We start from the raw sequence: 24,440 nt of genomic DNA on the forward strand, positions 1-24,440 counted from the left end.
TTCAAATCCAATGTGTTCTCCGGAGATTTCGGACGGGGGAGTGCTCCTCCTCCACCGATTTGCAATTCTTATGGGCTTGGATGGAGGAAATCGCCACTAGTACGTGAGGGAGGCAGAGGAGAGGAAGAAGGAGGCGGTGGCGGTGAAAAAGAAAGGATGAAACATTTTACCCGACCCCCTCATGGTATATATGGGATGGTTTTACCATCCAGAGTATCGGACATATGTCCGGAGTATCCGGATGTCCGGAATGTCCGGCTCCCCCTTAATCAGAGAAGAATTTCAATGAAGGATAGGATTGAATTTCGATGTGAGAAATCTAGTGATGTGAGAGGCTCACTTAACTTGAGACTAGCCAACAATCAACAAATGGGAACAATAGACTCAAGTAAGCAAGAAAACATTCAAATTATTTTGAAAATCACACTCCTAGCAATTCTAGTAGGTTTTTCAAAAGAGATTTCTCTATAGCAATCAAACATGTGCATGATCTCAAACTAAGTTATGAGAATCCAAAATATTTAGCTCACTCCTCAAGATACAAAACCTTTGCTCATCAAGTGGTTTAGTAAAGATATCAGCTAGTTGTTTATCGGTGCTTACATGACTCAAAATGATATCTCCTTTGGTCCCATGGTCTCTCAAGAAATGGTGTCTTATATCAATGTGTTTGGTTCTTGAGTGGTTTACTGGGTTGTTAGCTAGCTTGATTGCACTCTCATTATCACACAAGAGTGGAATCTTATTAAACTTACAACCAAAATCGCTCAAGGTGGATTTCATCCAAAATAGTTGCGCACAACAAGCACCTGCAGCAACATACTTGGCTTCAGCAGTGGATAAGGCAACGGAATTTTATTTCTTAGAACTCCAAGACACAAGGGACCGGCCAAGGAATTGACAAGTCTCCGATGTACTCTTCCTATCTACTTTGCAACCGGGATAATCCGAATCGGAATAGCCAAGTAGATTGAAAGTGGAGCCCTTGGGATACCACAAGTCAAGGTACGGAGTGTAAACCAAATATCTTAGAATTCTCTTAACAGCCATAAGATGATATTCCTTAGGATTAGCTTGAAACCTTAACACATGCACACACTAAGCATGATATCAGGCCTAGATGCACAAAGGTAAAGAAGGGATCCAATCATGGAGCGATATACCTTTTGATCTACGGCCTTGTCATCTTCATTTAGATCGAGATGTCCATTAGTCAGCATGGGTGTCTTGATAGGCTTGGCATTCTCCATGTCAAACTTCTTCAACATATATTTAGTATACTTGGTTTGACAAATAAAAGTTCCTTCTTTGAGTTGCTTGATTTGAAAGTCAAGAAAGAAAGTCAACTCTCCCATCATGGACATCTCAAATCTCTTCGTCATGATTCTACTAAAATCCTCGCACCAAGATTGATTAGTAGAACCAAATATAATGTCGTCGACATATATTTGGCATACAAAAATATCTTTATCAATTTTACGAGTGAAGAGAGTAGGATCGGCTTTGCCTATCTCAAAGCCTTTCCTTAAGAGAAAATCCTTAAGTCATTCATACCATGCTCTAGGAACTTGCTTAAGCCCATAGAGCGTCTTATGGAGCTTGTAGACGTGATTAGGAAACTTAGAATTTTCAAAACCCGGTGGTTGCTCAACATATACCAATTCGGAGATTGGTCCACTAAGAAAAGCGCTCTTCACATCCATTTGGTATAGCTTTAAATCATGGTGAGTTGCAAAGGCAAGCAAGATACGAATTGACTCAAGCCTAGCTACGGGTGCATAAGTCTCACCAAAATCCAATCCTTCAATTTGTGTGAAGCCTTGAGCAACCAACCTTGCTTTGTTTCTTGTCACCACGCCATGTTCATCTTGTTTGTTCCGAAAAACCCACTTTGTTCCAATAACATTTTGCTTGGGTCTTTCTACTAAGGAACAGACTTCATTCCGTGTGAAGTTGTTCAATTCTTCTTGCATAGCCATCACCCAATCCAGATCATCCAGAGCTTCTTCTACCTTAAATGGTTCCAAGGAGGAAACAAACGAGTAATGTTCACAAAAGGTTGCCAAACGAGAACGAGTAGTTACCCCTTTGCTTATGCTTCCAAGGATGTTATCTACGGGATGATCCTTTTGGATAATTTGATAGATTTTTGGATGAGAAACTTGAGCTTCATGTTGTATTGGCTCAACTTCTTGTTCAACCTGAGATTGATCTTGATGTGGAGTTGAAGATTTATCTTCAGTTACCCGGATAGTCCGGTCCTCTGTCCGGATATTCCGGACAGGGGATCCGGAGTCTCTGAACGTATTACCTTAGCCTGGGCATAAAACCCGAGCCCGAAGCCCGAAACCCGAAAAACCCGAGCCCGAACCCATTTAGCCCGAAGCCCGATACCCAATGGGCTCCCGCGGGTATTGAATCGTGAAACCCAAATTAATTTCAGGCTTGTTCGGGTAGTAGGCCGCGGTACCCGAATTCCCCGAATAGCTCGAAATATTTCAGAAGCAGGAATCCAGCGAGCCCTCTTTTGACCTCAGCCCACTGGCCCATCTAAGTCGCTAGACTAATCCAGCGAGCCAGCCAGAGCTCATTCCCGTCCTCTTATTTTTGTTGACTTGCAGTCTTGCATGCTCTTTAATACTCGTTTGTTTGGCTGTTGTTAACTATTGATCATGCTTTAAATATGTACATGTAACACTGATTTCTAACCTGATATCAAATTTCGGGCCAAATCGGGCTACCCGAACCGGAACCCGAAATATTCGGGTACTCGAAATTTCGGGCTTAGCTTTTGAAAACCCGATTTCGGGTAGCATTTCCGAATACCCGAATTCCCCAAAAGCCCGAAAAGCCTGACCCGAAAAATTCAGGTAGCCCGAATGCCCAAACTAAATATTACCGGAGTATCCGGTTTACGCGGCGGAGGAGGATGTAGATGACCCTTTGAACATCAACACATCATCATCATCTTGATCCTCTTGTTCTTGTGGCTTTATTTCACCAGTGGCCAGCTTCTTAATCACCTTGCTTGGTGATTCTTCCATGCCTTACAACATCATCAACTTGCTCCCCTTGAGAGCCATTAGATTCATCAAATGTCACGTCACACGCAACTTCAACACAACCGGAGGTTTTGTTGAAGACACGATAGCCATGAGCATTTGAGGAATAACCAAGAAGAAAACCTTCATCAACTTTAGGTGCAAATTTAGAGTTCTTGGGCTTCTTGTTAAGAATAAAACACTTACTTCCAAAAACTCTAAAGTAAGACACGTTAGGCTTTTTACCAAGTAGAAGCTTGTAGGCCGTCTTGTTTAAGATCTTGTGTAGATAAAGACGGTTGATGGCATGGCACGCCGTGTTGATTGCTTCCGTCCAAAATTGATCCGAGACCTTTTATTCATCAAGCATTGTCCTTGCGGCTTCAATGAGAGTTCTATTTTTCCTTTCAACTATTCCGTTTTGTTGTGGAGTATATGGAACGGAGAACTCATGACCAATGCCCTCTTCTTCTAGGAATTCTTCAATGTTGGTGTTCCTGAATTCGGTGCCATTGTCACTTCTCACTTTCTTGATCTTGGTCCCGAATTTATTTTGAGCCCTTTTTGCAAATTTTCTTGAATGCATCTTGCACTACACTTTTATCATGTAAAAAGAATACCCATGTGAAACGAGAATAATCATCAACAATGACAAAGCCATATTTGTTACCATCAATGCTTATGTAGGCCACCGGGCCAAAGAGATCCATGTGTAGTAGTTCAAATGGCTTGACGGTGGTGATGATGCTCTTTGATGGATGAGGAACACCAACTTATTTTCCAGCTTGACAAGCACTACAAATACGATCTTTCTCAAAAGAAATATTGGTTAGTCCTAAAATATGATCCCCCTTTACGAGCTTGTTGAGATATCTCATCCCAACATGGGCTAGTCGGCGATGCCATAACCAACCCAAGTTAGACTTTGCCACCAAACATGTATCAAGTTGAGCCTTTTCTTGTGAAAATTCACTAGATAAAGCTTTCTCTTGAGTACACCCTTGAAGGCAATGGAGCCATCGCTTCTCCTAATGATGGTCACACCTTCGTTAGTAAATAAACAATTGAAACCCGACGCGCAAAGTTGTGATATGGATAACAAGTTATACCCAAGAGATTCAACTAAGAGAACCTTCGAAAAAGAAAATTTTGAGTTTAGATCAATGTTACCGGTGCCAAGAACTTTTCCCTTTTGATTTCCGGCAAAAGTAATGTAATGATCATCATTGGATTCCTTCAAAGTTTCAAACATATTTCCTTCTTTGGTCATATGATTTGTACATCCGCTATCAATCACCCATGTTGATCCACCGGAGAAGTATTCCTACAAAACAAGATTATTCCTTCCTTTTAGGTATCCAACAATATTTGGGTCCTTGAGTGTTAGTCAAAAGCACCTTGGGTACCCACACATAGCTTTTTACCTTAGTGTTCCATGAGCGGTGACCCACAAATATAGCAACCACTTTACCACGATGGTTCTTAGTTAAAACATAATCCGCATAAGATGATATTTGAGATAATGGTTTTTGTGTCTTAGGTGCTTGGAACTTGTCTTGCTTTAATGAGGATGCAACAATTTTGGCACCTTCATCACATGTTGTGCCTCTCTTGATAAACTTGATATGACTTATCCCTTATTTTTTACCAATCCTCTTGTGGATGGGAGTAGTCATGTTCACTAGACCTTCTTTTGCCTCTAAGGTGGCCTTCTTGTTATTCTTGACATAAGAGATGGTTTGAGATAAACCATCTTCATTCTTTCCTAGTCCCTTACCTTTCTTAAATCCATATTTGCTCAAGTACTTTGATCCAAATCCCTTAGTATGCTTCTCAAACTCACCTACCCTTGGTGAGGGATTTGTCTTGAGTACTTGCTTGTGAGATGGTGCTTCTTCTTGCACTAATTGAGTGAGTCTACTAATCTCTTTCTTCATGGCTTGCATTTCGGCATGGTTAGTAGCACAAGTTTGAATATCAATATTAAAGCATCGTGCACAACCATTACTAGTTGAAGGACTAGATGAATTTGATGACTTACAAGTGTTAGAGGAGCTTTCCAAGAGAGTATTAACTTTAACTTCAAGTGCTGTGTAAATAGCTTGCAAGCTTGTTAAGCTTTCTTGAAGTTTCTCATTGTCTCTCTTCAAGTTAACATGAGTGTCTTCAACTAAGAAGAGTTCTTTAGTTAAGTCATTCACTTTCCTCTTTTCGCTAGTAAATGACTCTTCTACCTCAAGAAGTATGCTATCCTTGGTTTTTAGAGACTCCACAAGTCTCTTGTTTTCCTTCCTTTTATTGGTAAGGTGCTTTTCAAGAGCTTCGGATTTTTCTCTCTCAAGTCTAAACAATCCTTCTTGTGATTCAAGAGTCTCATCTAGGTCATCTAGTTTCATTATTAATTTCATTATTCTAGTTGTCGCACTCTTGCCATATTGTTTAATGAGACTAGCAATTTCATCTTCCTCATCTATTTCATCATCCCATGAGTTTGGGGATATTACCTTTGAGTTCTTTGCCATCAAGCACATGATTGGACCTTGATCTTCATCATCGGTGAGATCTTCAAACAAGCTTGGTTGATGTGAGGATAAGGTCTTGAATGCCATGGTTGCAATATCTTCATTGTCGGAGTTGCTTTCTTCATTTGAATCCCATTCTTGACCAAGATGAGCTTCACCGACATGCTTTTTGTATCTTGGCTTATCTCTCTTGAATGAGTTCTCCTTCATGTCCTTGTTCTTCTTCTTTTCATCTAAACAATTCGCAATGTAATGCCCAATTTTCTTGCAACCAAAACATGGCTTGTTTGATCTTGTTCTTGATTCATGCTTGTTCTTGCCAAAATTTCGGAAGTTGCTCTTCCTTAGAACTCTTCTAAAGTTCTTGATGAAAAAGGCCATTTGCTCATCATCAAGCTCATCATCTTCACTATCACTAGTCACATTCTTTGAATATTGGGTAGCCTTTTTCTTGCCCTTCAGCTTAGCTTGAAGAGCCAATTCATTGTTCTTTGCAGCTTGCTCTTGTAGGTCGGCCAAATCTTGATTTATCTTGACCCTCTTTAATTGATCATGATGAGCTTCAATTCTTCCAAGAACGTTTTTAGCGGTGAAATGCTTGAATCCTCTTTCGGCTCTTATCAAGCTAGATAGTGTGACATCTTTAGCCATGTAGACAGTCAAGAGCTTGTCCACTATCTCACGATCACCCCATTTATCTCCACCAAGAGACTTGATTTGATTGGTGATCTTTTTCATGCGGTTATACATCTCCTTGACGGTTTCATCGTTCTTCATGGAGAATAAACTTAGTTCATCTTCCAAAGTCTTGATTCTTGACTCTTGAATTTTTCTTGACCCTTGATGATTTACTTGAAGTGTATCCCAAGCATCCTTGGCGGTGAGAGCATTTTCAATCTTGTCAAACTCTTCCGGACTCACGGAAGACTGAAGAATGTTCAATGCTTGATAGTTTCTTTGTAAGATATATGCTTGCACCGGCGTTGTGGCTTCTCCATCTTCCGGGATTTCACAACCTAATTCAATGATCTTCCAAAGATCCTTGTGAATTGCACTCAAATAACCAAACATTTTGATCTTCCATTGATTATACCCCGTTCCATCAAAATGAGGTGACTTTCCCATATGTATTGAGGCATTGTGTTCACTTGGTATTTGAAAGGTGTAGTCATGATCCACTAGATGATAGTTGACTCTTTTCTTCCCTTTTGATGAGCTTGAGGATCTTCTCTTGTAATCGGTGTCCGAGTCATCACTTGACTTGATTATAATTTTGGTGCTAGATTTTTCTTTCTTTCTTTGCAATTTCTTCTTCTTCTTCCATGCCTTCCATTCTTGGAATGACATCTCGTCATCGGTTGTTTCCAAATCTTCTTGTTGTTGTTGTTGCCTATTCTTTTTCTTGTCCTCAGGTTTTTCAAACGACTTCTCCTTCTCAACTTCAACGATTGGATCGACTGGAGCCTTGGATGAAGTGTCACTTGACATCTTGATTCTCCATCGGTTAAGCTTCAAAGATGAAGAACCTTACTCTGATACCAATTGAAAGGACCTCAAGATGCCAAGAGGGGGGTGAATAGGCTAATCTGAAACTTAAAACACTTTGAACACGGTTAGTAACACAGATGTCCGGATACTCCGGATATCGAGTCCGGAGTTTCCGGAGATAATGTCCGGACTATCCGGGTATGAAACAAGCTATACAAAAATAAAGATAATGATGCTATAAATTAGATCCAGTAAATTTAGAGGGACTAGTGGTACCTTTGGAGTGTTTCTCACCAATTTTCTTACTCCTGAGACTTGTGTAATAGTAGATCGTCCTCAAAACCTAGAAAGTTAGTCACACAAGCAAACAACCATAAAGATAAGCTAGAATTGCAAGAGTGAGACAGAATTGTTTCCCGAAGTTCACTCCCAAAGGAGCTACGTCTCCGTTGAGGAAGAATTCAACAGACGGTGCTCAAAAACCCCTATGCTCCTGAGGCGTCCCCCCATCAGGGTAGACTTAAAAGTGATGCTTTATCAGTCTCAGGAGGCTGATAACACTTTTATTACATCAGATGGTACATCACCGTACAGCTCTACGCGGTAATAGGCAGTGAAGCGCCACTATCGCGAGGATTACAACTAAAACCCACACTACTACACTAGTTACGAAAAGAGGGTCATCAAAGTCTTGTGCCATGCGGAACTCCAGCGGTGGCCCTAACCACAGTCAAGACTGGGTGCAGGACGAAACCCTACTCGACGTCTTCGGGGATGTAGTCTGGATCTTCCACTGTAAAAGTAAGAATGGGGTGAGTACAAACATACTCAGCAAGTCCAATCACACCCACGGAGGGGGTATAACAGAATTAAATGCACAGGATAGTCCAAGGATAAAGTTATGGTTTATTTGCGGAAAACTCGGTTGTATGCAAGGGTTCATTTAAAATATTTCCAAAACAAGTTTTCTAGTACCAATGAGCACATGATGTTGATCCATACAGGATCCAAGTTTTAAGCTGCTACCGGACTCCCCGTCCGCCGTAGCACACGGCACAACTGCCGGACACTTTCCAAACCACTCACACCAGCCCAACCATTCCCTGAGAGAAACACTAGTTATGTGACCACACCATAACTTGCCCAATACCGTGGGCACGGCTATTCGAATAGATTTTAACTCTGCAGAGGTGTGCAACTTTACCCACAGGTGGGGTACCACAGCACGATCACCTTAGTGTCGGTGCAGATCCCAACAAAGCCATTACCCACCTTAGCTAGACCTGACTAACCACCACGGGATCCATCAAGGGGTCATTCGACCTATCTCCAAGGTTTAACCGGGGCATAAGTCACACAGAGCTTACCCCTTCTCCTTGATCACCCGTTGCTCTCAGCTCTCCTGATGGCTATCAGACTAACTAGTGGGATTTATGCTAAGCTGTTGCCCATACAACGGTCAAGTGGTTTGCACGACAGGAAGCTAGGTGAGATGACACATCAACTCGGTCCTTAGGGGTGACAAGATAGATATCTCCCTTCCTCGCTCAACCACACAGATACGAGCACACCAACGGCAATTCTCACAGAAAAGCCATCCATCCCGTCTGACTCGTCTTTCAAAACCACATTTTATCCCTTCCCACACACACACACACACTTTCTTTATAAAACCAGGTGGTCAAGGTATGGTTATCACAAACAAGGGTGGCTATCCTACCATGTTTTCAGTAAGCAAAACCATGCAATTTTATAAAATAGGCCACTGGGTTGTGTTTATAAAAACTAGGACAGAAACATGCATCAAAGGGCGGGATTGAACTTGCCATCATCAAATCCTTGCGGGAGGTCCTGATCGAAGCACTGTCCCTCGGGTTCGGGGTCGCAGAACTGGTCCTCGTTCACTTGATCACACTCAGGACCTTCCTCGTTCACTCCGTGTCCTACGACGCAAACAAACAGGCACACAATCAAGCGAAAGAACTAAAAACTTTTATCGTTGAGTTTGAATCGGAAATAATTTAGTTATGGAGATAGGGGTAATATTTTTGGGTGGTTTCTTAATGGCATGGTTAGAACTATACTAGAAAGGGTGTGGTAAAGTTTCGGGTCGATCGGAGATCGTTTGGCGCATAAAATGACGAGTTAAAGAGGGTTCGGGGGTTAAACAGGGGTTCAGGGGCTCATTCGTAAACAGTTATGAAATAGAAAGGACTTGGTTATAATTTCTAGAAATATTTGGGGTATATTAGAAAGAGGTAGGGGTCTATTTGATATTAAGTTTACATGGTGGAGGCTAGTTACTTGAATAAATAGAGGTGGAAGGGCTTTTATGCAATGTGACGCATAGGGGGGGTTTATAGGAAATAGAGGGAAGGGGCGGTCCTTGGGCAAAATGCCCCTTCTTCCTCCTCTCCCCCCGTGACCAAAACAGAGGAAGGGGAAAAGGGGCGGCGGCGACAGCCACATCGGCCGGCCAGGGCCCAAGGGTGGCCCGGGGTAGGGGGATGAGGGAGAGGGGGGCAAGGGGATTCCATCCCCGGTCTCACCTTGGACCGAGGTGGAGCGAGGGGGCGTGCCCCCAGCGGGCGGCGGCAGTGCTGCGAGCGTGGGGAGGGGGGCGCGTGGTGGCGAGGGGCGGTGGTGGTGGTCAGGGCTGTGCAAAGGCCCTACTTATAGGCCGGGGAAGGCGGTGGAGAGGGGGTTCGGCCGGCGGCTCCGCGGGCGGCCATTAATGGCGTTTGGCCGCTCGCGGCCGTCGTGGCGTGGTGGCGAGGGCGCCGAGGCGTCGCACGTGGGGGAAAGCTGTGCCGGCACAGTGGCAGGGAAGTGGCAGCGCGCGCGGCGGGGGCGGAGCGCCAGCGGCGGGCGGCGCGGCACGCGCGGGAAAGGGCGCGCGCGTGCACGCACAACGCGGCGAGGCGCGGGCCAGGGCGGGGGTGCGAGCGGCGGCCGGCACGGCGCGGCGCGCGGCCACGCGTTGCGCGTGCGGAGGGAGGCCGGGGCAGGGCTCGTGCGCGGCGCGCAGGACCGGCGCTCGGGAGCAGAGGAAGGAAAGAGGAGGAGGGAGGAGAAGGGAGGAGGAGGGAAAAGGAAAAAAGAAAAGAAAGGGAAAGAAATGGAAAAAAGAAAGGGGAGGAAAAGAAAAGGGAAAGAAAATGGGGAAAAAGAAAAGGAAAGTAAAAAGGGAAAGAAAAGGTGACGCGCGTCGGCGATTTTCGCGGCGGCGACCGCGGCTGGTCGGCCACGCGCGCGCGACATTTGCGCGAGGAGAAAAAAGGGGAATCGCGTCGGCGCTGATCGCGGAGAGGTGGTCGCGCGTGGTCGTCGGACCGCCGAGCGGTGCGGGATGGGACAGTGGTCAAGTTCGGTGTCGGTCGGAAGGGGTTAGGGCTAGGGTTTTGACGACGAACAGTTTTTGAAACACTCTAGCGCGTGATTTAATTTGGTAAATTTTTAGGGCGTCACAGCTCCTCTCCCAAAGGTTAGACCAACGCTCAAACCCAAGGTCACTTACTATGAATTCCTCGGAGAGGAATGATGATTACAAACTTGTTGTGATGCTCACAACTCAATTTCGCATTTACAAGCGACGCCTAGCCATCAAGGAGCTTGAAGCTCCAAGAGTAACAAACTAGAATCCACAGGCTAGACTTGGATGATGTGCTCAAGAGATGGAATCGAGGCTTACTTGCACAAATCTTAGCTCTTGCAACAATCTCACTTGAATCCCCTAAGAAAATCACTCAAGAATGGAGCAAATGGGAAGTGAGAGGGCTCTCTTTTGTTTGTAGGCAGTTCTGGTCGAAATGAGCAAGAGAGAAAGAAATGAAGGGGTATGAGGGGTATTTATACCCCCTCACATAGAAACTAGCCGTTGGGAGAGGGGTATCCGGAAACTCTGGGTATATGTCCGAATACTCCGGACATAGATGTCCGGAGACTCCGGACCAGAGAGTTTTATGGACAGGTAACGGTAACTCGGAGACTCCGGGTATATATCCGGATACTCCGGACACTCCGTCCGGACATTCCGGACTGAAACCCGGACACTCCGGGTTAGACAGTGAATTTCACAAGAAGTCCCTTTTTAAGTGGTAGGATTGTTTCTCATGGTTTTTGTAGGTTCTCTTGAGCACAACTACCACGTCCACGCTTGTGGATCAAAGTTCCTCTTGATAGTACAGCGTTCCTATACTCAATTTCAAAAATAAAATCTAGTCTTTTAGTACACTTGAGAACACTGCTTTTCATATCCTTTTTGAAGGTTCATGCTTCGTTATATGCTTTGCTCAGTCACCCTTAGCATCTGCACACATACTTAATAACACGATTAAATGTACATGTGCTTTGTCATCAATCACCAAAACCCACTAAGGGGCCTAGATATCTTTCAATTTTTGCACTTTGGTCCCTACTCTTACTCGTATTTATGAATAGGACCCGACTACGAGGAGTTGACCGACGGCCAGGACTACCCGGAAGCCCAAGAGGACTTCGAAGAGACGCCAGGTTCACACCCATCTACGATCTGAATACCTATTAGGCATTGCTTGCTAAATATGCTGTCGCTATTTGTGTAATTTTATTGAGATGAACCTGCATGGCCTATTTTATGTACCCATACTCCTTGCAATCCTATCACACTTGTTTATTATATGAAATGCCTTGTCAATCCTTGAATGTGTATGTGTGGGAATGGATGGATAGTCTTGGCGTGTGTGAAGTTATACTATTCAGGAGTTGGTGTTTAGGGCTTTAGCCGGGAGTGGGCAAACCTAACTCGATCGTGGATCGAGGGCTTGAGGTGTGTATCTTTGCACACCCTACGGAGTACCTGTGGCGGGTACAAATTTTGGTTATGAGGTTGAGGTGTTGGAGGCACCCGTCAAGGGTGCAGTCGCGGACCACCGTGGTGGAGACGCTTTTGGCGAAGACGCCCGCTTCGGCAGTTAAGGACCGAGTGAGAGTAACTATGACTTGTGGGAATCTGTTAAGCGTGCACACCACTTACCCATTGTGAGGGTGGACCCGGTCCGGGGCTAGCTAGCGCGGTACCAAGCCGGTAGGAGGATCGAGTATCAGTGCAGGGAAAGGAGGTGCTAACCTCACGTTCCCCGAGACGCATGGGAGGCTTCACAGTCCCGGGGCGACCTCTTGTGGGAGGTTGCGCCCAAGACCCGGGAAAGCCGGATGGTGCCATGGCTTCTAGTTCCATTTCAGTAGACCGGTGTTTCGTCTATTAGTCGGCTGATCTCCGGCTAGTGTCGATTTGAGTGGGTCCAGGTGTACAACCCCTGCAGGGTGTAAACTATACGTATGGCCGCGTCCTCGGTCATGGACATCCCTACTTCTCTGTTGCTCTTATTAGTTAGTGTTACTCATGACTTCTACCTCCCTCTAGAATAACTTCCTGCCAGGGGGCAGTTGAGATGCGAGGAGAGGGAGTTCTCGCATCGATTTGGTGGTTTGGAAGGTGTGCAATGACCGGGAGTCCGGAATGCCGGAAGAGCCCGAGTCGAGGATGGAAGAAGATGTGTATACTTATATATATATACATATATTGCATGTATAGGAAACCCCAGCTTTACCTCTTGGACTTTGTTATACCTCTAGTGTAGTCCACAACAAAGTTTGCATACGGATGGTGACGTGAACCTATCCATACCTTGGGGATAGCCTGGTACGATGCAGGATCCGACCTGGAGTTCGACCCCAACGATGATAGATGGTACAACTGAAGCCCGTGCTACGCTCGAGTCGCCTGTGGAGGAGAGTCCCGGAGATAAAGGACGGCCCGAAGACTAGCTACCACTTTACGATTTTTGGCTGAACCATTCTAGCCGAGAGGCTTGTAATAAATTCCGTACTACAAATTCTATGGATTTATGTAATAATTAAACCCATGTTTGATCTTAAGCAGAGTATGACTATGATATTATGCCTGGAATGAGTTCTGTATGTGATAGCGCTTGATTCAGGAACTATCACAATGATACAGGGAGTCGGATTCCTCGATTTGGGAATCCGGTTCGTTTCAGCTATAGCAGGAGATTTAGAACCTTGATTTACATTTGGGTCAAAGTTTACCTTGCGAATCGCAGTAATGCTTTTTTTCCCATCGGTGTCTTAATTATTATTTTGCCTAGGTTTTCAGATTAATACATAACGATCAGAGCTATGCAGGCTTGAACACTCGGCCTGCATGCACATCGATGGTTGATTTGGCCAATTGATCACTGATCGTGATAGCCTTGGGCGGCCGATGGATGGAGGAGTGGAGCTAGATCATTTCTTCGGCGCAGCAGCAGAGCCACTCTTGCCTCCGGCTTCCTCGCGGCCGTCCCCCTTCTTCTTGGACTTGGTGGCCAGCTTGAGGTGCACCCCCGGGTCGCCGCCGTTGCAGGAGCTCTGCAGCAGCAGCGAGTTGTTGATCACCTGCACGTTGCTGTTGACGAACGCCGTCGGCCCCTTGCTCCCGGCTCGCTCCTTCCCGCCAGCAACGCTGCCGTTGAGCTTGTGGCCGCGGCGCTCCTTCCCGGACGCCGAGTCCGCCTTGCCGTCGGCCACGGTAGTGCCGTCTATCTTCATGGACGCGCCCTTGTTCTCGCCGGCCAGCGTGATGACCGTCGTCCCTGCCGCGGCCGGGGTAGGGCGCCCGTGGCCGCCGCCGGACGATGGCGCCGAGGCACTCAGCTTGTGCACCATGTCCGCGACGCCCGACTTGAGCTCCTTATGTAGCTTGCTGCCGTGGCCGTGCTCGCCGGCTGCCTCTTTGCTTTTGATCTCTTCTTTATCCTTCTCTTTTTTCTCCTTGTGCTCCTTCTTCTTCTTGTCCTGCACTTTTTCTTTCTCCTTCTCCTTGTGCTCCTTCTTCTTCTCCTCCTTTTCTTTCTCCTCCTCCTTTTTCTTCTTCTCTTTGTCTTCCTCCTTCTTTTGTTTGTCTTTTTCCCTCTCCCTCTCCTCCTTCTCCTTCTCTACTGCCTTGCTGTGTTTGGAATCTGCAGGCGGTTCACGGATGGTTTTCTCCTGCGGGATGATGATGTCTTTTTGCTTGGGAACTTCATGGGCAGTTGGATGGGGAGTGGCAGCTGGCTTGGACTCCTTGGCAACCAGTACCGGAACTGGCGCCGGAGCTGCACTAGCGTTGGGCTCTCTGATGGGCGAGAGCGGCGGCGCGCGGGCCGGGGACGGGGACGGGGACGGCCTGCTCGACAGCCGCGTCGACTGCGGCTGAGCCGGCGGAGAAGGGGCACCACCAGCGCCTCTGGATGCCGGCGTCGTTGCCGGCTGAGGGTGCGACTGCCGCCGCGACGGGGATGGCGTTACAGGAGGCGACGACGTCGGGGGCGCCGGGCGAGTGTCCCGCCTCGATAGCTGCGGGCGGACCGCCGGCCGAGGAGCGGGCACGGGCGGCGGCGGCTGCGGGGGCGCGGTCCAGTACGGGAACCAGTACCGCTGCGCCGGTGGCTGCTGGTCGTCGGCCATGCTTCCTGCACTCCGGAGATGATCTTGAGAGCTCGGTGATCTTTGGCTGGTTCGCCGATGGCCAGATGCCTTGCGAATTGCAATGGCTCCCTCTCTGCATTTATAGAACAACCGGAGGGGATTGGCATTCACCCGGGGAGGAAGACAAGATCAGCAGGTGATTGCGAAACTGATTTCGTGAGGCATTCGATCGTTCCCGGCATCTGATTCGCCGTGCTCTTTCGGTCTGCATCTTATCGTGGTGCTGGCGTTCTCTCTTTTCCGCGGGCGTTGATCTGTCGCTGGAGGCCGGGTGGGTACGTGTGGGTCCCTTGCTTGAGGTCGTTGACGTGCTCCTCCCTCTGCGGCTAGCCCTGCTGCCAGCATTTGGAATCTCTGTCAACGTTGGCCAAGAACATCTCCTCCGATCTCCGGACTGAAGATTCCGGCTTTCTTTCACCGGCATTTCGCCTCTTTGGCGGTGAAAAAGCAGAGATCAACGGGGCCTGGTTTAAAAGGGGATGGAATATTTTTACTTTTGTTGCTTTTGTTCGTATACGGATTGCCATCCTTTTTTTTTCAGCAGATGGCGCTGTGTGCTTTCATTTTGCAACATTTATTCAGACAGATTCAGTACTATGCTTTTAATTGGAACATAGCCACGGTTCCAAATTATAATTCGGACAATCATTTCTTGTGTGTCGTTCCTTGAGAATTTTTTTTCGAAAGACCGTTCCTTGAGAATTTTCAAGTTCAGTTCACTGTGACATGCGAAGTGACAGAGAATCGCTACAACTGAGGCTCTCGCTGGTATAGTTTGTATGCACGGGCCAAACACAGAACCGGCACCTGCCCTTTTTTTTCTGACAACAATAGAAGACCGCCAATGACTCTCGACATGGTAGAGTGGGCACGCTATCTGGTTTGTGGAGATGTCGAGCTAAACTCAGAGATCCCGAACTCACGGCGAGCGAGGTCATCCGCACCTCTCCGGTACCACTGTGGGTAACTACATTGGAACTATCCATTATACGGTCTCATACGATTACACATCATCTTAATACGGCTGAACCTACAGCCTTTACGATAATAGTTCCATATCCCTTAATTTGTAAAATAAAAAAGTAAATATTGTGAGTAGTATGATAAGAACAACTCGTAATCCCAAGTGGATGAGTGGATCTGCATGAGACAGCCTATAAAAACCGCTGACGTGTAGCAATGTACTTGCTCTTATATCGTTTTAGAAACTTCAATGCTGTATTTTAACAATAGAACCACGATCTTATCTTACCATGAAGTGAGTTGTCATCAAATCTGATCTTTCCTCATGCAAGCCACCACCATATGTAGTCTTTTCCGTGCTAGGCATTGCAAAATTTGCATGCATGCCTCTAGATATGCCGGCATATTTTCTTCTTTTGTAAAGCGAAATTCGATCAGATCACTATGAAATTGTGGCTCAATATTTGAGCATTGGCGTGACATAAGAAGGATGAGGTTACGTGGCACAATATCGAAGCAATATATTGCTACAATATCGACTTGGTAATTCTAACCTTAGAAAGGTATATTGTTTTAGATAGAGAGTTCTAGACTGAAAATACTTTTAGATTATTTCCTTCGCACTGATTTCAATCCATGCAGAAAAGGTACATCGATCAGATAAAGATCTCTTCGCAGTGACTCAATAAGCTCCTCCATGTTTTGTTGAAATTTTTTGATCAACTTTTGTTGGGGGCGATGGCACGGCCACGGTACGAAGGTGAACCATGACGGGATGTCAAAGAGGTGATGATCTGTGCGGCGGCGATGGCACACCGTCGACACGGACAGTTGCCATGAATCGTGCGCCGCCATTGCCACCAGCAGCCGTCCGTCCCCGACGTCGCGCCCGACTGCCCGAGCTGGCCGAGACGATGCGCGTCGTGACGCCTACTACGTGGACCGTGGTGGATTCCCCAGACAAATGGGGGCCGGCGCACGCGCACCAGCCCTTTCGTCCCCGTCCCTCGCCCACCCCACTCCATTTGCCACTCATCACTCACTCCATCAGCGCGGTTCAGTTCCGATCAGTCCCCGTGACTCGCTCACGCCCCGAGGCCGCGCCACCCACCCGCACGGGCGACCCCCAGCACCCTGCCGCGCCGCCGCCGCCGGGGGCGGTGAAGGCGGCTAGGTTTCCGCGGGCCCCGACCCCCCACTGATTCCCTTCTCCGTCCCGCCCGGCGGCGCGTCCCCCTCTACCCCAGCTCGTCCGCGGCCAGCGCCGTTCCCACTTCCCATTCCCAATCGAATCCGATCCGCCCACCCCCACCCCCACCCACCGCTCCTCACGCCACTCGCGCCGCACCGCCTCCCCCATTCCGCTCGTCTCGCACCGATGGAGGCCAAAACCCCAGCCCCCGACGCGGACGCGGACGCCGCCGCCGCGGTGGCCCAAACCCTAGCCGCCGGTGAGCTCGTCTGGGCCAAGCCTTCCAAGCCCCGCCGCCACTGCTGGTGGCCCGCGCGCATGCTTGCCTCCTGCCCCGCCACCGGCTCCTCCGCCGCCCGGGGCGCGGAGGTCTGCTACTTCGGAGAACCCCCCGCCGCCGCCTCCTCCGGCGCGACGCCGGCCCCTCCCGCACAGGTCCGGCGCTTCGCGGACCCCGACGCCGACGCGATGGCCCGGGGCAGCACCGCACGCGGCTTCCTCGCGGCCGTCGAGGAGGCCCACGCGAGCGCCGTCGCGGCCCTGCGCGCCCAGCTCACCTGCGCCTGCGTCCCGCCCCCGCCGCCCGGGGAGGAGCGCTGCGCCGTCGTTGGGGTCGCGAACCTGGAGCCCGCGGAGTTCCTCGCGGCGCTCCGTGCGGCCGCATTGGGCGCGCGCGCCTCCCCCGTCGGCCTGGTGGACCGAGCCAGGCTTAAGAGCTGGGCCCGCGCGTTCGGGGAGGGATGGGGTCCAGATGGTGCGCAGCACTACCCGCGGCGCCCGCTCGATGACCTTGTGGACAAGATTGATCTTGACGTGCCCGCCGGCGAAGACAGAGATGCTGATGATTGGCTCGCTCAGGATGACAACCTGCCGTTGAAGAGACCAGAGGAGACACCAGTGCAGAAGAAGCGCAGCGTCACCTCATTGATGAAGGAGCTGGATGTGGGGGAGGATGAGGACAAGAGTGACAGCCCTGGGCCTGTAACGTCCAGGAAGCGGGAGCGGAAGAAGAGTAAGTACCTCTCGCCTCCGTACACCAACTTGGGCGTGGTTGTGCTTCCCCGTAAGCCGGTTGATACGCCAAAGGCATCTGTGCCCAAAGCCGCGGAAGATGACAGTAAGGTATTGCCATTTCTAGACAGCATTGTTGTGGAAGATGTCTTGCTGCTGGTGCGGGGCTTAGGGAAGGACCCCCACCATATGGGCATTTTTCCAGAGGCTGCAGAGGGATTTCTCGGTTTATTTAGAAGCTCAACATTCATAGAGGGTTATGACAATGCGTCTTATAAGGCGCATGAGTGTCCAGTGGCGCATCCCTTTAGAAATGCCAGCATGGATATTGCTCCGGGTCTGGTTTCTGATACACATCCTGTTCTGGAACAAGACAAGCGAGTGTCAAAGAGGGGCAGAAAAAAAGATGGAGATGGGAGCGGTGGCTCTTCCATCAAGAGGAAGAAGCGGGAGAAGACCTCTCCTGCTGGTACACTTGGCTCTGGTATATCAATTACCCCTGCGATTCCTATCAGGCAAGTGAAAGCAGAAGATATAAGAACCCTAATGAAGGCAGGAAGCAGCACAAGGGGTATAATTCAGGATGAGAAGAGCAAACCATCACTTTTCAAATGTCCTATTTCAGCTGCAGTTCCTGGGGCAACAAAACCAGGGCAGGAGCAGGTCCAAGAGAATGATAAATCTGTTCTGGAGAAATCTCAGGGCGTGGGCAATACGCTGCCTGAAGAAACTGCAAAATATAATGATGATGCTAAATTGGAGGCAACAAAGTCAGAAACTAATATGCAAAATGTTATTGTAGGTGTGCCTGTCAGAAGTGTTCAGACAGAAACAATGGAATCAGAAGCTAATATTCACATAGATGTGAGCGCACAAAGTGTTGATGCAGACATCCCTGTCGGATGTGCTTCGAAGGAATCAACAGAGTCAGAAGCTAGTGTACACAGGGACAAGAATGTGCAAGGTGATGTTGCAGTTCCAGAAAGAATTATTTCCAAGGAAGCAACAGAGTCAGAAGTTGATGCTAGCGTAGATGAGACTGTGCAAAGTGCTGTTGCAGGTGTGCCTGACAGAAGTGTTTCAAAGGAAGCAACAAAGTTGGAAGCTAATATTCGCATAGTTGAGAATCTGGGAGGTGCTGTTGCAGATGCACCCATTGGCTGTGGACCATCTCCTATGCATGAAGACATGGCCCAGCCCATTGATGAAAATAAAGAGCCTGGAAGTGTAGAAATGCGTACAGTCCAGCAATCTTATGCTTCTCTACAAGCCCTGGTGCCAGAAATGCTTAAGAAAGAGAACACTAATGGCACAGATGTAGTCGCTCTGAGTCACACACTCAAAGATGAATGTCCAAAGGACGAAGCACCTGTCCAGAAGGTGAAGCTACCTGCTGGAGCTGCATCAAATCATTCCCCTGGTGAAGTTGTGAATGGCACTTACCCTGATCCTGTTAATCCTACTCCTAATAAAAAGAAGAAGAAAACTGCACAGGACTTCTATAATCCAGCAGCCATTCTCGTGGAGTTCACACAAGGTGTCGTCGTCCCTTCCAGAGAGGAGCTACTCTCCACGTTTGGCAAGTATGGCTACTTGATAGAGTCTCGAACTGAAATTGTAAAAGCTGCCCGCAATGCTCGTGTTGTGTTTGGGAAAAGCACCGAAGCTGAGGCAGCATACCGTGACCGGGAACTTCTTGGCCAGTTTGGGGCTCCGTTTGCTACAGTAAGCCTCCAATATCTTCCTCCAATCCAGCTGAGTGTGCCTTCTCCATCTCCTTCACCATCGCCTTCGCCTTCGCCATCTCTTGCTTCGAAGCCTCCGCTCACAGATATCAGGAAGAACCTTGAGAAGATGATTGCAGCCCGTCATTCAGCTCTAAACAAGGCAACCTCATCAGATGGGCTAAATCCTGTCCCAGATAAGCTTCTGGGGGAGATGCACGGCCTTTTGGCAAAGGTTGACAAGATGCTTAGTAAACCATCTGCTAATACTGCTCCTTAGCTCTGCCACTCTGAGGATTATGGCTGTAACCTTTTGGTAGTTAGAGAACTTAGTGTCCGGGTGTTTGTGTTGGCTGTGCTGTTAGTTGTAGCTACTGCATCTTACGTTTATGATGAACTATATTGTTTGGCCATTTCAGCAGCTGTGGTTCGGAACTCCTGTAAATGGTAGGCGTTGCTTCGTGTACTGTATATGCTCTAATAAGGTCACAGCTTCTTCTGGTGCCCAGATTTTGTGTTCTGTTAATAGTGTACCACGTGTTTATTATTTATCGGAGTTGCTGTGGTCGCAACCTAAGAGTTCACTCCGCTATATTGAAACAGTTCATTTGTATCGGAGCCGTTGATCTGGGTGAACAGAATGCGAAAGAACACAATGATATCCACTGAAGTATAGCATCTGAAACGATCATCTGAATGGAAAATGCATTTCAGTATTTCAATAGTAATTTCATCTTCTTGCAGGTTATTTTACTTTGTGTCTAAAGTCCTAGACCTTGAAAATTTCTGCTTACTGCAGTCGTAATGTTCTGGTTGCCTCTGAATTTGTCTCCAGTATGCCACATAGTATAGAATGCGTTGCGCCCTCCACATTTATAAATAGGGGTTTGTGGCGAAGAAAAGACCCTCGAGTCTATTCTATCTATATCTATCTTCATTTCAACATTTGGAATTTTTTGTCAATTTTTTTTGGAATTTACAATTTCAGCATTTTTGACATTACAATTTCAACATTTCGAACATGAGATGTATAACATATGTTAAAAATTGTCGAAACAGTTATCACATAATTCTTAATCAAGCATTCGAAGTTTTTGAAAGGCACATATTTATGAAATAATGAATACTTGGAAGTATTAAAAGAAAGGTGTCTAAAAGAAAGATGGAACAAAAATCAATAAATGGAAAAAAGAAAGACGACGGAACAAAACTAAGCTAGGCCTCCTTTGTCGCGCGCTGGCCAACTGGGCCTTCTGCTCCAGCTGAATGCGGACGAATATGCGGGCCGTGGGCCTGTCCGAAGTAGAAACAAACACATCCTGTTCCGGCCGGCGCTCTCTTCTCCCATCCACGCTCTTCTCCCTCCTCTCTCTTTGTGTCTCGGTCTCGACCTTTCCTAGCGGCGACGACAGGGCGAGTGGCGCCGCCCTCCAGTTCCTCCTCGGGCGCTTCGCCGGCGACGGGCATCCGACAGGGGTATGCTCGCCCATTCCTTTCCCATCCTGTCCTTCTCTCCGAAATCGAACACCCAAAACCCTAACGTCTGGTATTTGTATTCGGATCTGGCCATGTCCTATACTGTGTCCGCCCGTCTTACAGTTCGCGAGATTGATCTGTCCCATTTTGTTTTGTTGGAATAGTAAAGTAAGTTCAAGGAAGCAAGGAAAAGGGGGAGCGCCATGGAGAAAGGGGACGTGCTAGTGGACCTCGACAAGCTTCCCATCAAGCGCCTGGAGGCCATCGACGAGGCTGGCAACGAGCACTATCCACCGTAAGCTGGCCTGCCAACCCCTCAGCTGTTCCGCTCAAATCCACTCTAGAATTGACTCGCTTTCCCATTGCTCTGTGCTTGCTGGGGGTGTCTGCTGCTGCAGGGATACCAGCAACGAGGAGCAGCGCCTTGCAGCCATCCGCCGGATTGACTTCTCCTGGGTCATCGAGAAGGATGCCAAGAAGGCCAAGAAAGCAGCTGAGGCCGACACCGCTCAGCAGGCATGGCCGTGGCAGGGCCTCATGGAGAGCCTGCAGCAGGCACAGCAGGAGCTCTCTGTTGTCATTGACCTCATTGGCACGGTTGATACATGCATACTCGCAAATTCCAATTTCAGTCTCTGTGAATGCCATGCATGCAACTGTTTCTGACAATGCTTGAAATTATGCTGCAGGTTGAGGCAAATGATGCTGTGGCTGTCGCCTCGACAACGAAGCCCAAGTCGCAGCCAAATGAAATACTAGTTGACATGGCAGTCTCTGCCGCCACCAAGCTCCAGCGCCTTCGGGTACGCTCCGTGCCATCTCTATCCCATGTAATTAGATAGCATATTTCAACTTTTGCAAATAACAAAACTAGAGTTGAAAGGAACTGTAGTAGAGAATGTCTCTGTATTGACATTTGAAGATCTGCTGTTTATTATTGTGCTTACTGCTGCAATATTCATTTGTGCCTTTTGGGATCTCTCAGCATTTGTCAAGGTACTTCAAACAATCAGCCAAGACGATGGAGCAACAATTTCAAAAGGAGACTAGGTTCTATAATTCATTGATAAGGTACATATTGTTGTTGAATTTTTGAATCTAAAAACTCTTTAAAATTGAAGCTTTTGACATACGTGCTGATGGTCCACAGACTGCAGCAGAACTGGAAAGTGAAGCGGCAACGGGTTGTTGGGAGTGGTCCAGGAAGTGAGGGTTTCTTGTTTGATCTAGTCGATAGTTATCAGTTAGACACAACAACAATGCCTCGAATATCACCATTATCTTTAGTTCCAATTGATCAAGACTCTACAGGCACTTTGTCTGTACAAATTCCACAGAAGTCTTTCCGTTCCTTGAGCCTTCAATTTTATGGAGATAGCACCAATAGCGCAGAAAGCAGTGCTAGTAAAAAGAAAGAAGGCACTTTAAGCAGCACTTCTTCTGAAGCCGAAAAGGATTCTTTGGAGAATGATGATGTCAATAAGTCTGTTAAACAAGCACATTCCATCCTTCGTGACATCCACAAGACCATATTTGAGGAGCAGGTGGGTTAAATGCCTGTGAGTTCTTGCAAATTCATCTTCTGACTAACTGGAGCAGCATGAATAGAAAAGAATCACTGAATCTCCTTTGTGCTGTTTGGCTTCATTTATGTATCTGTACCATCATACTTAATTTAGTACATATGTCATGTAGGTATTTGATATGGTGATCCGCGAGACATTTACCCAATCTCAAGGCATCAATGTTACTGGAATGTGCGAAGATTTTCTCCAGTTAGCAATTGGCCAGGAGTGTTCATTGTGTCTTTCACTTGTGCCCTTTGGACAGAACAGCGATTCAGAAACAGTAGGTCAGGAAGATCATATGGACACGGAGTATTCTGGAGATCTTGCAGTAGCCACTGTAAATGGGAAGCATGATTCTTTAAACAAGGATTTGAGAAGATTTCCTAACCCAAAAAGTTTAGAAATTTACTTGTTACATATGTTCCATGAGAACATTGTAAGAAAAATCAGGGAGAAATCACGTCTTGTTGTTCGCTACCAGAGTCCTGCTCTGGCTGCTCCTGAAGAATGTGGCCTGCTCGGTCATTTCTGCATGACAGTGGCTCACAAGATATTTTCTAATAAAGTACATTTGGAGCTGGAGAGTGTGGTACGACTACTCTACAGTTGTTAACTAGTAGTGGCATAGTTTGGGTTTAGACTGGCATTCTAACTTCCTTTCTCTAATGCAGGTTAGTAGGGTTCCTTATCTTCATCTGTGTTCTCTTCCTACGTGGCATTCTCGAACATCTTCCTGGTCTCTCTGCTTGAAAGTTCCTCAGCCTATCCTGGCTGCTGATCAAATCACAAAGCCTTCAGATAATAACGAGCCTAAATACAAATCCAGGTCGCAATTTAATACAAAGGTGATCTTGAAAGATGGCCAAATTCGTTTAATGGGTGAGGGCTCTCCAAGCATTGCTGGATCATTGACTGGGAAGCCATCTGATGGACGTTTAATAAATTGTTACAATTGTGACTTGGAAGACCTCCCAATGATGCTTCTGCAGCAGGTAAACGTGTGGTAACAATCTTTTGAGCCATCCTTTTTTCTTTCTTGTAGAGTCGTGTGATGAAATTATCCTGTAGAGTATCACTGGACTTGTATACCGTTGAGCAGCTAAAAAAAACAGATAGTGATTCATTTGCCCATGAGTCAGGATCAAACTCTTGCCACATAACTCAATGCATAATTGCAGTATTGAATCGTGGCGCTTAAAATCTTACCTTATGCCCCATCTGAAAATCGTTATCCATTGTCAGTATCATGCCAATCTCTGTAATCTATTTCCAGTGCTATAGTGAACCTTATTTTGCAAAGAACAGTTTGATAACTTATTTTGTGTCTGCAGGTTGCCAGCCAAGTGATCCACTGGCTTCATGAAGAAGCTATGGTTCTCGGGATGAATGTGACCAGAGATTTCCTGTGCCTTTACTTCGATCTTGACCAAGGCGAAACGCTTGGCCTAGTGGCACATGTTGATCCAGATGATGCCTATGGGTGCATCTCCTGGTACCTCACCGTTGATCACCCGACGGAGGAGGGAAAGATGCCAGCTGATAATCAGGAGTTGGATAAGCGTAGGTTTTTGGGGTACCTTTCTCTGGAAGTGTTGTACTCTACCCTGATGGACCTGATAAAAATGTGCAGCACAGGTGTCCAGCACTAAGACAGCTAGGTCCGATCAGATTTGTGCCCCTTGATCTACTTAAGCTGATTAAATGATGTGTATTCGTGTTGTATTTGAGAGCATGTAAATCTTCGGGATTTTGTGTGCCTTTGTTAAGTGATAATGATAATGTGTTAGCCTTTTTTTATGCTACGTGGTATCAGTCAACTGGAAAATGAAGAGGAAAGCGAAGAGCCCTTCACGATGTGTTTTTCTTGATGCAGTCTTACCCGAAAATATATTTAACCTTAAGAAATTATAGATAATCAAGAACTTGCAATAAATCGAATATAAATA

At 47.2% G+C, this 24,440-nt stretch overlaps 3 protein-coding genes across 4 annotated transcripts; 2 read left to right on the forward strand and 1 right to left on the reverse strand.

The window, feature by feature from the left end:
* Positions 1-12,992: 12,992 nt before the first annotated feature.
* On the reverse strand, positions 12,993-14,711 carry LOC112894389 (chromatin assembly factor 1 subunit A-like). The gene has a single exon (XM_025962086.1). It carries the CDS (start codon positions 14,537-14,539, stop codon positions 13,340-13,342), a length of 1,200 nt encoding a protein of 399 aa, XP_025817871.1. The 5' UTR covers positions 14,540-14,711; the 3' UTR covers positions 12,993-13,339.
* A 1,808-nt stretch (positions 14,712-16,519) lies between these two features.
* LOC112894864 lies at positions 16,520-19,999 on the forward strand. Its single transcript, XM_025962692.1, has one exon. It carries the CDS (start codon positions 16,902-16,904, stop codon positions 19,728-19,730), a length of 2,829 nt encoding a protein of 942 aa, XP_025818477.1. The 5' UTR covers positions 16,520-16,901; the 3' UTR covers positions 19,731-19,999.
* A 788-nt stretch (positions 20,000-20,787) lies between these two features.
* LOC112895628 (mediator of RNA polymerase II transcription subunit 17) lies at positions 20,788-24,291 on the forward strand. 2 transcript variants are annotated; one of them, XM_025963605.1, is made up of 9 exons: positions 20,788-20,926; positions 21,091-21,221; positions 21,325-21,523; positions 21,616-21,729; positions 21,912-21,997; positions 22,077-22,470; positions 22,622-23,083; positions 23,166-23,486; positions 23,826-24,291. In XM_025963605.1, the coding sequence occupies exons 2-9, from the start codon at positions 21,130-21,132 to the stop codon at positions 24,141-24,143; spliced, it is 1,986 nt and encodes a 661-aa protein (XP_025819390.1). In that variant the 5' UTR covers positions 20,788-20,926; positions 21,091-21,129; the 3' UTR covers positions 24,144-24,291. The 2 variants fall into 2 exon arrangements, with proteins under 2 accessions (XP_025819390.1, XP_025819392.1); XM_025963607.1 differs by having other exon boundaries at positions 20,800-20,926; positions 21,096-21,221.
* The last annotated feature ends 149 nt before the right edge of the window (positions 24,292-24,440 follow it).

Source organism: Panicum hallii, chromosome 5 (genome assembly GCF_002211085.1).
Source record: "Panicum hallii strain FIL2 chromosome 5, PHallii_v3.1, whole genome shotgun sequence".
Classification (NCBI taxonomy): Eukaryota; Viridiplantae; Streptophyta; class Magnoliopsida; order Poales; family Poaceae; genus Panicum; species Panicum hallii.

What these genes read in the sequence shown, in the direction of transcription:
- LOC112894389 (XM_025962086.1), bottom strand. Translation starts at nt 14,539, where the DNA reads ATGGCCGACGACCAGCAGCCACCGGCGCAGCGGTACTGGTTCCCGTAC.
- LOC112895628 (XM_025963605.1), top strand. Translation starts at nt 21,130, where the DNA reads ATGGAGAAAGGGGACGTGCTAGTGGACCTCGACAAGCTTCCCATCAAG. An exon ending in TTCTATAATTCATTGATAAG is followed by an intron (nt 21,998 to 22,076) that starts GTACATATTGTT and finishes GATGGTCCACAG; the next exon opens with ACTGCAGCAGAACTGGAAAG. An exon ending in ATTTGGAGCTGGAGAGTGTG is followed by an intron (nt 23,084 to 23,165) that starts GTACGACTACTC and finishes TCTCTAATGCAG; the next exon opens with GTTAGTAGGGTTCCTTATCT.
- LOC112894864 (XM_025962692.1), top strand. Translation starts at nt 16,902, where the DNA reads ATGGAGGCCAAAACCCCAGCCCCCGACGCGGACGCGGACGCCGCCGCC.